At 32.9% G+C, this 16240-nt stretch overlaps 1 protein-coding gene across 1 annotated transcript in view; it reads right to left on the bottom strand.

The window, feature by feature from the left end:
• LOC142348539 (alpha-(1,6)-fucosyltransferase-like) overlaps nt 1–5766 on the bottom strand; it is a 10059-nt gene extending 4293 nt beyond the window's left edge. Inside the window, exon 1 of the mRNA XM_075399918.1 lies at nt 5044–5766. Within this exon, the coding sequence (XP_075256033.1) occupies nt 5044–5741 (698 nt within the window). The 5' untranslated portion in view covers nt 5742–5766. The remainder of the gene's footprint in view (nt 1–5043) is intronic.
• Between the last annotated feature and the right edge of the window lie 10474 nt (nt 5767–16240).

Genomic DNA, 16240 nt, shown 5'->3' with positions numbered 1-16240 from the left:
TGAATCTTGATTCCAGATAGCGGCTTCGTCCAACATGGCCTGCTTCAGCATCTTCTTGTCTAAATGGAAATTTCTTATCTTTTTTTATGTCAGGTTTTTGTGGTTTGGGTTTTTTAGTATGTTTGTTAGTTGTGTGTTTGCGGTTCTGCCAAAGTGTGCTTCGAATGGTGTTTTGCGTGTGGTTTTGTTGGGGATTAGTCTAATGTTTTCTATAATGTGTCTTAATTTTTAGGCTAATGTTTCCTTGTCCCATTTGGGATCAACGTTTATTACAGAAAGTCGTCTTTTTAATGTTTGTATCATTCGTTCTACTAGTCCTGTTCCTCTGTGGTCTCCTGCTGGGGCTAGTAATAGTTTGATGTTGTTATCTTTGCAGGAGATTTCAAAGTTTTTTGATTGAAATGCTTCTGCTCGATCGCACCTAAGTGTTCGTGGTATACCATGAAATGTCATATAGCTTTCAAGATGTGCTATGGCAGTTTCTGTGTCACAGTTGTGGTATGCTTTTGCGTGTGGGTATCTGGAAAATCTTTTGACTGATACTAGTATGTATAAGTCCTTACTATTTTCTTGAATGGGTCCTGTAAAATCGATTTGTGCCTCTTCATTAGGTTCTTGTAGATTGAGGAGGTGTGTATGTTTGTTTTTTGGCATTACTTGTTTTAGATTCTTACCTATTCGTTTGCATGGTTTGCACTCTTGCGCAATTAGGACGATTTCCATGTGGATGCGAGGGAACCAGATTAATTGTGCCGTGTACATCATGCCAGCTTGTCCCGTATGGGTTTTATGGATTTATTGTAATGCAATGTCGCGTAAATTTGGGGGTATGTAAAGTTTTCCATCATGAAGTATACAGCCATTGTCGTTTACGGATAAATCTTTTTTCAATGTGTGCCAATAGCCCGAGTAATTTTTGAGAGCTAGCCAGTCCTGATTTTGTAGCATTTTCCGGATCCTGTTGCTTTGGTTATCCAGTCTAATGGCTTCAGATATAAAGTTTTCATTTAGGACTTTATGTAAGTTAGCTAGGGGGTAGGAGTATCCGATTGGGCAATATCGAAGGGGTTTTTGACGCGGTTGGGATCAAGTGGGGTAGTTCCTCTTCCTAAATTAGTTGGATTGTCCGTTTGTGTGGCGATAGTGATAGATTTGGGGTAAAATTATTGATGGGGCTGGTTAATTACGTTAGGGATTTCTTGTAATGGGGTGTTGTTCAACTTTATATCGCGGTGACGTTGGTGGATTGGTAAATCGAATGTATTTAAATTTGGGTTGTTTCGAGTGCAAACTAGAACGTGTGTTTTAAAGGAACGAGAATTTTGGGTTATATAGAGAAAGATTATATAAAGAAGAATTTGATTGACTGCAAGAGATCGACTGTTTTAGATAACGAGAATGGCAAGAAGCGTGTTTGCTTTGTTTGTTTCCCTTTCTTGCTTTTGTTGCGTCAGGATATGCGTGATGTAATTTTGGCGCGTTTTGATTGGATGAAATTCTTTGTGCATTCTTTAGTATGTGTTTGAATGTATTTAATAAGTTAATTACATAGTTTTTATCACTTTCGAGCGGTTGTGGTGCGGGAAAAATGGGGTATCTACTGAAGTAATCTGCAAATCCCATATTTTTTTCCTGGTGCATGTCGTGCGGGAGATTGTGGAGATTGTGTCCATTAGATGTGTCCATTGTGTCCATTTTGGAGATTGTGTCCAATAGATGGTCTATGCTTTGCATTTGATACTTGTTTTTGTGTATTGCCTCGTTTAGTTCTTTTGAGTCCAAGGCTATTTTGATGGAGTTATCGCTTTTAACTGTGATGACCTCGGGGCTTATAAATTATTCGTCTGAACATTTTTCTAGTTTGATAATTTGTTTGTCTTCAATTAATTTTTATTTCGTTTTCTACTTTATCAATTAGGTGTATGGATACTCTTCTTCCTTTATGTTGTGTTGGTTTGAAGTATTGTTTAAATGTGGATTTGGCTATATGGTTTTTTGATTTTCCCAAACGGGTACATAGGTGGGGAAAATTTTTGAAAATTTTTTGTGTTATTTTTTGTTGTTCTGTTTTGATGAAGTTTGTAATTTTCTCACCTTTCTTTGTTTGTGATAGTTGTATTCCCAGTTTTTGGAGTATATCTCTGCCCAGTAGGTTCACTGTGTTGTGTGGTACTACCAGTATTTCACAATTTGGTGCGGCCGTGTTTCCGGATGATAAATCGATATTGAGGTTGTTGTTTATTTTGATTTTGTTGTTGTTGAAACATCTGAATTCTGCCACTTTTGTGGCGTTGTTTTTGATGTTTTTCCCAAGTTTGTTTGTCAGCCACTTTGAGGTTGTTTGTGAGACGAAGCTTCACTGGCTTCCAGTGTCTACAAGCCGGTGTATCTTGCATTTTCCCGAATGGGTTTCTATCCAGTACTCCCATTTGGATTTGATTTATTTTGTTAATTTTGTTTGTGACCATTTCCATTGCACGAGGTTGACGGTATTCCAGTCTTCCATCATTTCTCTTATGTAAGATGGTTGCTGTCTGTTTGTGATGCGTCGTCCGTTGCTGTTGTATTAATTGTTCTGACTCTCCTTTGTGTTTTGTTGGTAATTATTATTTTGATTTGTGGATGTTGTGTTTCTGCTTTGTATGTTTGTTCTTGGTTGTGGTCTTTGTGTTGGTCTTGGAGGCATTTCTGCTTTACACATTTTTCCGTAGTGGCCTATCTTTTTGCAGATTCTGCATATTTCATTCTTTGCTGGGCAGTTGCTGAGATGGCCTGGGATGAATTTTTATCCGCATTTCCAGCAATCTGGTATTTGGCCTGATCTTGGTGTCTGTAATATGCCCGTTCTTTGTGGCATGCTTTGTCTTTGTTGTGTGTTATTGCGTCTCATGTTTTGGACTTCTGATTGCCCTTGTGGGTATATGTCTCGTGGCGACCTGTTTGTGTTGGCCATTTTTTGTTGGTTTTCTTGGCCTCTTTCTCTAGCGAGGGCTTATTGTAATGTTCCGATTGGGTCACGGTCTTCTGATAACAGGTCCATTTGGATTTGTGGGTTGCGCATGCCTTGAATGAAGATGCTTTTAACGAGACTGTCTTCTAAGTCTTCCCAATTGCAAAGTGCCTTTTTGTGCTGTATTCTTGAGTGGAATTTCTCCAGTGTTTCGTTTTGTTCTTGTTTGTAGTTGAAGAATTGGTAGCGGTCAAATGTTTCATTTCTTATTTCTTTAAATGTTTCCTTTAGTTGCTCGACGAAAGCGTCTGTTGTACATTTTGACATCTCAGTGTGGGGTTTCCTTTGGTGGAAGATGTTTGTAGCCTCCTGTCCCAAAGACAGGTAGATGAGGTTTTTTTTTGTATCGGCCTCGTCCCAAGGGATATTGTCCACGTATGGGCCTTTGTCCTCTATCGCTAAGCATTGGTTCTGCCAATCGACTTTTCTTTTAATGTTTCTTTGTTCTCGTTGTTCTTCTCGGCTGTTGTTTCGTCTGATGTGGGGGTTCATACATGGGTTCGTGTGGGTAGTCAAGTTCTCTGTTATGTGTTTTAGGCCTGAGCAGTTTTTCTACCTGGACATTTTCTTTGGCTGTTACGGCCAGTTTTACTGTTTCGAACCATTTCCCACACTATGTTTGGCTGTGGCCCATTATCCCAATATAGTTTAACCCCGATTGGGGATTTCGCAATTGCTGACGGCGCCATTTGAGAGTGAGCAAAGAGAGCAGTTTCAAACTTTCGCAATTCAACTGTTTTCAATCTTGTTTTAGGCAAAAAGCGGTGAACCAGTTCACGGCTTTAGAAAGATAGAGGCGTGACCAGACAATACCCGTCAACGCTATGTACGATAAGTTAGAGTTTACAAATGTGTTACGATAAGTGATAGAAAGTTTACTGCATACAACTGAAATGATAAATGAGTTTCAGACCGAATGGGTTAAACTAACTGAATGAACAGATGACCCGAATTGGTTGGTAGTATAATAGTATATGATGATTAACAGTGTTTATAATAATATTTGAGTCTTGGTTTCCGTAGGGGTACTTCCGTACCACAATAATAATAATAATAATAATAATAATAATAATAATAATAATAATAATAATAATAATAATAATAATAATAATAATAATAATAATAATAAAAATAATAATACTAATAATAATAATAATAATAATAATAATAATAATAATAATAATAATAATAATAATAATAATAATAATAATAATAATAATAATGATAATAATAATAATAATACTAATAATAATAATAATAATAATAATAATAATAATAATAATAATAATAATAATAATAATAATAATAATAATAAAAATATTAATAATAATATTAATAATAATAATAATATTAATAATAATAATAATAATAATAATAATAATAATAATAATAATAATAATAATAATAATAATAATAATAATAATCATAATAATAATAATAATAATAATAATAATAATAATAATAATAATAATAATAATATTAATAATAATAATAATAATAATAATAGAAATAATAATAATAATAATAATAATAATAATAATAATAATAATAATAATAATAATAAAGATAATATTAAAAATAATAATAATTAAAATAATAAAAATTTTAATAATAATAATAATAATAATAAAAATAATAATAAAAATAATAATAGTAATAATAATAATAATATTAATAATAATAATAATAATAATAATAATAATAATAATAACAATAATAATAATAATAATAATAATAATAATAATAATAATAATAATAATAATAATAATAATAATAATAATAATAATAATAATAATAATAATAATAATAGTAATAATAATAATAATAATAATAATAATAATAATAATAATAATAATAATAATAATAATAATAATAATAATAATAATAATAATAATAATAATAATAATAATAATAATAATAATAAAGATAATAATAATAGTAATAATAATAATAGTAATAATAATAACAATAAAAACAATAAAACTACTAATAATAAAAAACTATTAAAAACTTCCTGCTTCTTTTTTACTTACTTTGCTTTGGATAACACTTGAAGGTCGGTCAGAATCTGCATGAGAGACAGAGTGTTGAATCTTGGCGCCTTGACACTAACGTTGAGACCAAACGTCCTCAAGTTTTTCATATTGATATCTTGCTGCGAATCCAAAACAAATGAGTCTAAATTTGTCCTGTTATCAGTTGCGATCCAAGTTATGTTACTCCTACATAGATGTTGGAAAACAAGGCAGGCATACTTGAGTGTCTTGAGATATCGCCCAGGCTCTAAAAGTTTTGCTTCTGAAATTTTATCAGTGCTTCTTATATGAACAGAAATGATATCAGAAATATTTACTTCAGTTTTAAGTATACCACTTCCGTTCATCAATTTCTCTGAAAACTGTTTTGAAAATTCGTTGAGATATAGCATGTGCTTCAAAATGACGCCTCTGTACCAGACTAGAGGGTCTTCGTGGCAAAATTCCAGCGATGTTTTCACTTCTTCAGGGACAGCTAGTACATATTTGGAAAAATTTCTGGGGGCATCAGTTGAAACGAATGGAATTCGAGTTATGTTTTTCTTTTTCTCTGATGAACAGATTTTAGAGTTTTTGAAATAGTTCTGAAGATGGCCACGATGATACCACCATTCACGATCATCGATGAAGCAAGGTGCTCCAACTTGTATAGCAGCTGCAATACACGTCGACACACGGTGAAAAAAGCTACCCATTCCCAGAAAATGCAAACCGGATCCATCACTACATACGGATTTGGGAGCCAACAAAAATCACAAGTTTTTTGGCCTAGAGTGTAACTGTATTTTTAATACAGCTCAATGCTTTCTGATGCTTTTTTTTAGTTCGAGGGGCTTTCGAACTCAGAAACTCAACTAACAAACAAATTGCACGATTTTTAGTTATAAATGGCATTTTTGTCAGTTTTGCTTATTATTCTATTTTACATAAAAAACAAGGATATTAAAGAGGTAAAATGAATATAATTGATAAAATGACTACTGGTTGATCGCGGTAATCGTTATCATATATAATCAATTTCTTTGACAGCCCTTTTCATTTGACTGAAGCGTATTAAAATCTGTATACAGTTTTGAGCTACTATTTTCAAATTGATTAGACAAATAGAAATATTATTTAAGAATAGACAATTCGTTTTGAATCAATCCCCCTGCATCAAAAAGATAAAACTCATTCAAAATGTCTAATTTGCGAGGTATATTTTGGTAAATTTTATAACATTATGAAACACAAAATCGTTTATTGATAACCTTATTATTAATATTTTATAACTATTAATTCTATTTAAATTATTATGTCCATTATGTTATTATTAACACTATTATTATTATCATTATTATTTTTTTCTATTAAATTTATTCTGATTATTATTATTATTATTATTATTATTATTATTATTATTATTATTATTATTATTATTATTTTATTATTATTATTAATATTATTACTACTATTATTAATGTTTTCATAATTACAACTCTTATTACGATTATTATTATTGTTATTTTTTTATTATCGTTATTATTATTAATACTATTATTAGTTTCATAACTATTACTTTTATTATTAATATTTTTATTATTATTGTTAATTTTCTTATTATCAGTTTTATCGTCATTGTTGTTGAAAATATGATTACTTTCGTTATATGCAATTCGCGCGGATGATAAAAGAGCAAGAGTGAATCTTGAATTTTCTTCAACTATCTTTCATTCGCGATAAGGCATGACTGCCCATTGTGTGTTTTCACACTTAAAAGTCAAGACACAGTACCAGTTGGTATTTGTCTATCAAAGAACATAACTCAATCATTATGTACAGATCGTCACCTGTTTGTGAAGTGATAAGTAGCAACATGAGTTCGTAACAAAGATTGATTGTTCTCCGTTTGGAGAAAATAATATATATGTATATAGTTTAACAGTGTTTATAATACTACCTCTTATACTTGGCTGCTTGATGGTGGACTCATCCACCACACTTCCCTCTCTCTGAATCTTTGACTTCAGGCCTCTATATCCTCTGTGTTTAAGGATGAAATCGAACTTAGTGTTGTGGTGTCGCCGTGGTCTTCTTCAATGTGTAATGTCTCGGTTGGTTCTTCAGGATGTTGTCGCTCTTCCGGTATGTTCCCAGGGGATGCTGGATTTTGTTGTTGATCGTTTCTGTTGTTTTCTTCTGGGCTTCGTGTTAACAATTGTTTGGTGCCAATTATGCGTTCTGCGTTAGTGTTTGTTGATTGCTTATGTGTGACCAATTGGTTGTTGTGCGGAGCAATTTCTGTGAGGTCCACTTGTCTCGTGGTTGCTTTGATGGGTTGTCCTTGTTCCTATGGTGTCGATTGGTATTCTGGAATTATCGATATGATTTGGTCGGTCGGAGTGGTGTGGTCGGCTGGGTTGATTGAGATAAGTTGTTGTTCGTTCTCTTGGTGTTGTTTGTTTTATGACTTTGTGGTTCGGTTAATGATTTTGTCTATTTTGCGGTTTACGTGTTCCTTGTTTTTGATTTTTTTCTTTGCCGGTGTTATCATAAATGCTGTGGGGTCGTTAGACGTGTATATGGCTACTGGGCTGCCATTTGAGGAGTTGGAGGCTAGATTGATAATTCCGATCGACTTGTTTGAGTGGAATTGCGATGTGTCCAGTTGGACTCTTGACGAGTGAGAAAGTTGGCGTTGTCTTAATTTTGCTTTATCCAACTTTGTTTGTGCCAGTGCTGCCTCCTTGGATTTTTGTCAAATTCGCTTGTTTACTTTTGGGGCCGTTTTGTTGGTTGCGTTTTCTTCTTTTGCTGTTGTTGTTTTCGCTTATTTGGTCCTGGTAGCTCCAGTCGGTGCGAGGGTCCTGGTACGTTTGAATTTTGTTGTGTGCTGGCGTTGTCCGGGCTTTCGTGTCTCTCCAGTTGGATTGGACGTCCTTGGCTTATGCATGTTGCTGTTTACAGCTGGGCTTGTTTGGCCTTTCTCTTTGCTGATAACAGAAAATGTTTTATTTTTTCTTGGTTTCTATTGTATTCGCGTACTGTCTTACATGCTACAATTTGCATTAGTCTTGGTTTGGCTTCAGTTCCGATTTTCAAATCCTTTTTTCTAATCACAGCGTTTTTTCTGTTATTCGTGTCTAGTGTGATTGTTGTGAGTGAGTAGTTTGTTATAGTACCATCTGGTATAATGTTCCATAGTGGTTTTAGTGTGCCTCCGGGTTCGGTTGTTTTTCGTGCTAGTACTTTTTGTGCTACTTGTTTTCTTGTGTTAATGATTGTTGTTGTTTTATCGCCAAATGTTACCGTTAATTTAACAGGCATTGTTTTTATTGGATAAATTCTCTTACGTTTGATTGCTCTTTTCTTTAGGTTTTGTAGGGTGGATTGGTCCGCCGAATCGTTTTCGTCTATTGCTTGTTGGAATTGGTTCCCTAATTCAAGTTCTGAATCTGATTCCAAGTTCCGGATTATTTAGCGTTGAGCATAGGTTGTTTCAGTCCTCTCTTCTTGTCTAAAAAAAATTCGTTAAACCTTTGTATGATAAGTATTTTGTGGATGTTTGTGTTGTGATGTTTGATATTGGTGTCCTATGATTTCCGCCGAAGTGTGTTATGAATGGTGATATTTTTGTTGTTAAGGTTGGTATTATTTTTATTTCTTGAATGATTTCGGCGATTTTGTCTGCGAGTGTGATTTTTGACCAAAATTGGTCATTATTTGTTACTGATAGCCGTCGTTTTATGTTGTATTAGGCCCTCTATCATGCCGGTTAATCTATTATCTGCAGCTGGAGCTAATATTGGTTTTGTATTTTTATTGTTGCAGAAAATTTCAAACTGTCTTGATTTGAACGCTTGTGCTTGGTCACGTCTTATGTTTCTAGGTACACCGTGAAGTTTTATATATTTTTCTAGGTATGCTATTGGTGTGTCTGCGTCCCAATTGTGGTAAACTTTTGCGTGTGGATATTTTCAGATTCCATCTACTGATGCTAGTATGTATGAGTACTTTTGTTTTTCATCCATTATTGGACCTGCGAAGTCCAATTGGATTTCTTCGTTTGGTTAGAGGAGTGATGGTAGTTTGGTAATTTTGGATTTTGGGATTATTGGTTTTAAGTTCTTACCAATTTTGATGCATGGTTGGCAATTTTGTGTAAGTGTCACTATCTCTCTATGAATTCTCGGGAACCATATGAGGTTGGGGAGGTGAATCATTCCTGATTGTCCTGGGTGGTTGCGATGGATTGAATTCATAATTACCTTGCGTAATTGTGTTGGAATGAAGAGCTTGCCGTCGTTGAGGATACAACCAGTTGGAGTTGTGCTGAGGCCTCTATTGAGTGACTTCCAGTATCGGCTTTAATGCTTTAGTGTGTCCCATTTCTTTTTCTCAATTATTTGAAATAAGTTTCTGCTCTGTGGGTCACTCCTTGTGGCTTCTGCAACAAAATTTTCACCAAATACTCTGTATAGTTGCTTTAGATAGTCGGGGGATTTGTCGTAGTCAATTTTTGGTAGTGGGTTGAAGTGTTCTTTGTCTGATAGTGGTTGTCGTCCTTGTCCTAATTTTGAAATTTCCTCGGTTTGTGTTGCAATTGTATTTGTTTCTTGTGGTGTAGTCATAACTTGTTGTTCTGATTTCTTTTTGTTGGGTCCCTTGTGCCGTTTTTTGATTGGTACTGTGTAAGTGTTTAGTTCTGGGTTGTTTCTTGTTGTGATATGGATTTTTCTACTAAATAAAGGATTTAATTTGAAATTTGAAATAAAGTTATAATGAATGATATGTTTTTGATTTATATGTTTGTTGTGTGGTTTTATTCAGTGCGAAAGAAGGCGACTTTTTAATGGCGTGTATATGGCAAAAAGCGTTGTGCATTGTTTTGTTCGAATTGGAATGGTTTATGAAGTCATTATATGTCTTTCGTTTTCGCGCAATTTTTTTGGTGGATTTTCTATGTGTCGTGTGGAGTGTATAGTGCAAGGTCGCTATAGTATTTACTAAAAGATTTTCGTCTATGTTTTCACCAATTGGTTGTGAGTTTGGATGGCGGCTTAGATAGTCTGCGAATCCCATATCGTTTCCTGCGAGATGTTCATTTTTAAAATGAAATGGTAGTAATCTATCTACCCATCTTGTTAGTCTACTTTGGTATATTTTACTGCCTCTATTTTTTCAAGGCTGAAAGTAGTGCTTGGTGGTCCGTTTGGAGGCTGAAGTGCGCTCCAAATGAAAATTATTCGAAATTTTCTAATGACCACACAACGGCTAGTAATTCTAGCTCGTTTATGATGTGTCTTTGTTCGTTTTTGTTCAAAAATCTATTTGCATAGACTATCGGTTGCCATATGTTGTTTTGGTTTTGTTCTAGGCATGCGCCTAGGCCTTTTTTGCTTGCGTCGTATTTTACTCTTGTTTCGCAATTTATGTCAAAGTGTTTTTGTTCGACTTTTGTTCTGATTGCTTGTTTGATTTTGATAAAAGCTGTAGTGTGTTTTTCCTCCCAGTCTAGTTTTTTTGGAATTTTTGGTGTTGATTTTGCTAATAGTGGTCGTAATGGTGCCGATAGAGTTTCTAAATTGGGTATGAATTTAACCAAATGGTGTATACTACCCATGAATGATCTTAGTTGTTTTAGTGTTTTAGGATTCTCCAGTTGGATGATTGCATCTGTTTTTCGTTTTGTTTGTGATACCTTCAAAATTAATTTTATATCCTAGCCATATAATTTCTGTCGGGCCAAATTCACATTTGTGAAGGCTGATGGCTAAGTTTTCGTTCTCTAATCTATTTAATGTTTTGTCTATTTCTTTTTCGTGTTCTTCTAGTGTTCATTTGGAGATTATTATTATATCGTCTAGGAATGCGTGTGTGGATTTTAATCCGTCTAGTGTTAGATCCATCATCTTCTGGAAGGTTGCTGGGTCTCCGTTAGGCCATAAAAGACGTTCAGGACTCTATAGGTACCGGTGGCGTTTCAACCTAGTATATTGAAATTTTTGTGTTTCTGGGTGTAGTGGCAATTGACTGTAGGCAAATTTAAGATCTATCTTACTGAAATATAGTGTTCCTTTTGTTGCTTTTAGTTCTGAGACTTCAATCGCAATTTTATTTTTTAGGTGGTCTATGCTTTGCATTTGGTATCTGGTTTTGTGTATTGCGTCGTTGAGGATTTTTGAGTCTAGTGCGATTTTGATCGATTGATCCGATTTGACTGTTTTTACCACTGGGCTTATGAAATTTTCTTCCGAGCATGATGTTAGCTTCTTAATTTGTTTGTCATCTATTAATTTTCTTAGTTTGCTTTCTACGTTTTCTGTTAGATGAAGTGATATTCGTCTGCCTTTGTGTTGTGTTGGGTTGAACTCTTTTTTGAATGAGGGTTTTTTGATCTCCCTAGTTTCGTAAAGAGGTTTGGATATTTTTGGAATATCCAGTTGGATATTTTTTGGTGTTTGTTGGATATGTTGAATAATTTTTTCTTATTTGGTTTTGTTGGGGCGACATTGTTAGACGTATCCCAAGTTTCTCCATTATGTCTCTTCCCAGAATGTTTATTGTGTTGATGTCCACCAGTAGTATTGTGCAATTTTTTGCCATTGATGATCCCGAAGTAACATCCACTTGGAATGTTCAGAGTATGTTGATTTTGTTGTTGTTGAAGCATCTGAATTCTCCAATCGATTTCTCTGGTTGTTTTATTTTTGTATTCCCATTTACTAGTAAGTTGTTATCTGTTTCGATGTTCATGAAGCTTCTTGGACTTCCTTTGTCTGCTAACCAATAGATTTTTTTGTTGTTTGTTTTGACTGTATCCAGAATTCTCCTCTTTTTTGTTTTGTTGATATCTGTCACTTTTTTATATGTGAAATGTACTGATTGTATAAAACTTGCTGTGTTTTGCCAATCTTCCATCATTTCGCGTATGTAACAAGTTGATTCTAGATCTCTTGTCTCATTGGTGTTTCTTGAGTGTCTTCTGCTTCTTCTTCATTTATGTTCCTCATCCTTTGTGATGTCTTTTTTGTAACCAGATGGTTGTTCCTCTGCTGTTGCTGTCCCGGGTAGCTTTGTGGTCGTCTTTGTTGCGTTCTGTATTGTGGTCGTAGGGGCATTGCGGATTTGAAAAATTTGGCAAACTGGCCTATCTTCTTGCATATCCTACATGCCTCCTTTTTTGCTGGGCAGACGTTTAGATGTCCCGAGTGAAGTTTGTTGCCGCATCTTCGGCAATCTTGTATTTGTCCCGAAGGTGGGGTTGGAAGGATGGGTACCTTGTTTTGTCTTTTTATGTATTGTATTTTTTTGCTATGTTTGGGTTAGTGATGATGTTGATCATTTTTTGTTGACTTTTTTGTCCTCTTTCGGGTGCCAAAGCATATTGTAGTGTTTCTGACGGTGTTCTTTCTTCTTAGCGCAGATCCATTTGGATCTGTTGATTGTTCATACCTTGTATGAAAAGGCTCTTATTTAGGCTTTCTTCCAGATGGTCCCAGTTACATATTGACGTGCTTTTTGGTGCTTGAGTGGAATACCTCTAAAGATTCGCCCTATTTTTGTCGTCATCTGAAGAATTGGAAACGAGCGAATGTTGCATTCCTCGTTTGTATAAATGCTTCTTTGTGTTGCTCGACTAGTGCGTCTGTGGTTCATTTTTGAATGTCTGTGTGGGGGAATCTTTGGTGGAAAACGTTTCCTGCGTGTGATCCTAGTGATAGATATATGTTGCTTTCTCTTTGCTGTCGGCTTCATCCCACGGTAAATTGTCTACCTGGGGTCCTTTGTCCTCTATTTCTTCGCATGTGTTCTGCCAGTCGGTGTGTTTTTTACATTTCGTTGTTCTCTTTGCCTTGTTCCGGCTGTTTTCTCGTCAGATAGTGCGGGTTCGTAGTGTGGCTCTGTGGGATAGTCTAATTCGTCATTTTCTGGTCTTGGTTGGAGTAGTTTGTCCACTTGGATATTATCCTTGACCATTATTGCAAACTTTACGGTTGCAAACCTTTTTCCCAGTCTAGTTCTGGCTGGTGACTTTTGTCCCAAAAGAAGTTGATGATAAAAGAGCGGATGATAAAAGAGCAAGAGTGAATCTTGAATTTTCTTCAACTAACTTTCAATCAGGATAAGGCAAGACTGCGATTGTTTGTTATCACACTTAACGGTCAAGACACAGTACCAGTTGGTATTGTATTTAACAAAGAACATAACTATCAATCATTATGTACAGATCGTCACCTATTGGTACTATTCGTACTATTCGTACTATTATTATGGACCTAATCGTACTATTATTATTATATTCAATATTATTATTATTTTTAAATTTATTACTTTTATTATTATTATTATTATTATTATTATTATTTTTATTATTATTATCATTATTGTTATCATTATTATTATTATTATTTTTATTATTATTATTATTATTATTAATATTGTTATTGGCATTAATATTATTATTAATATTGTTATCAATATTATTATTATTATTGCTATTATTATTCTTATTATTATTATCATTATTATTATTTTTTTTTATTATTATTACAAATACTGTTTTTATTATTATTAATATTATTATTATTATTATTATTATTTTTATTATTTTTATTATTTTTATTATTATTATTATTATTATTATTATTATTATTATTGTTATTATTATTGTTATTATCATTATTGTTATCATTTTTATTATTTTTATTATTATTATTATTATTATTATTATTATTATTATTATCATTTTTATTATTATTATTATTATTATTATTATTATTATTATTATTATTATTTTTATTAGTTTTACTATTATTATTATTATTATTATTGTTATCAATATTATCATTATTATTATTATTACTATTATTATTCTTATTATTATTATTATTATTATTATTATTATTAATTTTTATTTTCATTAGTATTACTAATACTGTTTTTGTTATTTTTATTATTTTTAATAATATTTTTTTATTATTATTGCAATTATTAATGTTATTATTATTACAATTATTATTTTTAATATTATTATTGTTATTGTTGTTTTCGTTTTTATTATTATTATCAATATTTTTATTAGTTTCATAACTATTTTTTTATAAGTAATTTTTTTTATTATTATTCTTAAAATTCATATTATCATTGTTATTTTTATGGTTGTTGTAAATGTCATTATTTTTATTATAAATATTAATAGTATTATTATTATTATTCTTATGAATATTATTATTATTATTATTATTATTATTATTATTATTATTATTATTATTATTTTTATTATTATTATAATTTATATTATTATTATTGTCGCTATTATTATTATTATCATTATTTTTATTCTTATTATTATTATTATTATTATTATATTATTGTTATTATTATTATTATTATTATTATTATTATTATTATTATTATTTTTATTATTATTATTATTATTATTATTATTATTATTATTATTATTATTAATAATATTGTTATGTGTGTATTTGGCGCTCAAAACAACAGTTGAGCAAGAGTTAATTCCGAACAGTATTCTAGCCTAAACTTGGCAATAAGCACTCTCTTTTTCTTGTTCATGAGTAACACCTTATTCGTGCCAGACAATGCATTTCCGAAAAGAATTGTACAGTTAACGTAACATTACAACAAAAGAGTTAAGTTCAATAAAGAGAAGCTTACAGCTTCAGTTTAAATTTGAATCAGTCTCGCTGTGTGAGTTGGTGTTTTGTGGGGTCTGTTCCACGAATACTTCGTTGCCGGTCTTTATTTTGTTGACTATGTTGTCTTTGTGCTTCTTTAGTTTGGGGGTTATTTCCATGAAGTCTTTGGGAGACGATGATGTTACGATCCGTGCTGGACTTGCTGTTGAGGAGTCCGATGGTAGAAAAATTACTTCATTTGTTTTTGAGTTTTGAATGTCGGATAGATCCATGTGGATCAGTGATGGCCGCTTCTGACTGTTTGGTGGTTGCCGTTTCTTAGCTGAGATAAGCTTCGTTTGCGCTAGCGCTGCATCCTTCGATTTTTGTTCGAACGGGGAGTGCTTGTTTTGATTTGTCTGGTTGTTCTTTTCGATGGCGATGCGTTTTTTCGCTTACGTTTGGTGCGTCTCTTTTGTGAACATGTGGGTCTCCGAGTTGGTGCTTGTTGACTTGATGGCCTCGCTTGGTCGGCTGCTGAGGTGGATGGTTTTTGCTGCACTTGTGTGGACGTTTCTTTCATTAGTCGTTGGTTCCTCAGGATTTGCCTTTTTTCATCTAAAGAGATCTTTCTTTTTTTCCTGTTCCTATTATAATCTTGTACCCTTTTACAGGCCACAAATTGCATCAATTGTAGCTGGGCTCTTGTGTTTGTAATAGTATTGGTTTTTGATATGTTTCTGTTGCTGTTGATAGGTCGCTTTTTCTGATGCGTGTGTTTTTTTTATTATGTGTGTCAATGGAAAATGTGGTAGGTTGTAGCTGAAGATTGTTCAGTCTGGAACTATATTCAATAATGGATTTAATGTGCCGCGTGGTTCTAGTGCTCTTCTCATAAGTGTATTTCTGGCAACTTGCTTTCTTTTATTTATTAGTACGGATGTTTTATCTCCAAATGTTATGCTTAATTTATCTGGTATTATTTTTATTGGTAAGATATGCTTACGTTTTCCTTAAAATTGTCTATCCAAAAGGATATTCTCCAAATCCAAATGGCTTGCTGATTGAGCACCAGGCGTCTAAGGATCTTCTTTTTGAAATAAAATATCTTTATCTTATTTTATGATAGGTTTGTTTTGTTTGGCTATATTACTATGTTGCTTGATTATGTGTTTGGTTTTCTGCCGAAGTATGCTTCAAATGGTGTAATTTTGTTGGTGGTGTTAGGAATAAGATTTAAGTTTTCAATGATTGCCAATATTTTATTTGCAAGGTTTTCTTTTGACCACTTTTCTTCCATGTTAATTGCTACTAGTGGTCTTTTTAGTCGTTTGAATAGTCTTTCGACCATACCTGTGCCCCTGTGGTCTCCAGTGGGAGCCAGTATTAGTTTTATGTTGTTATATTTACAGAATTTTTCAAAGTTTTTTTTCTTTGAACGCTTGTGCGTGATCGCAGCTTATTTATCTCCTAAACCGTGGAATCCTATGTATTCTTTAAAGTATGTTAGTGCTGTTTCAATGTCGCAGTTAATATATACTTCTGCGTATGGTTATTGTGAATATCTGTCT

Source organism: Convolutriloba macropyga, chromosome 10, assembly GCF_964194025.1.
Source record: "Convolutriloba macropyga chromosome 10, txConMacr16.3, whole genome shotgun sequence".
NCBI classification, from domain to species: domain Eukaryota; kingdom Metazoa; phylum Xenacoelomorpha; order Acoela; family Convolutidae; genus Convolutriloba; species Convolutriloba macropyga.
This window is presented reverse-complemented; position numbering and strand designations above follow the sequence as displayed.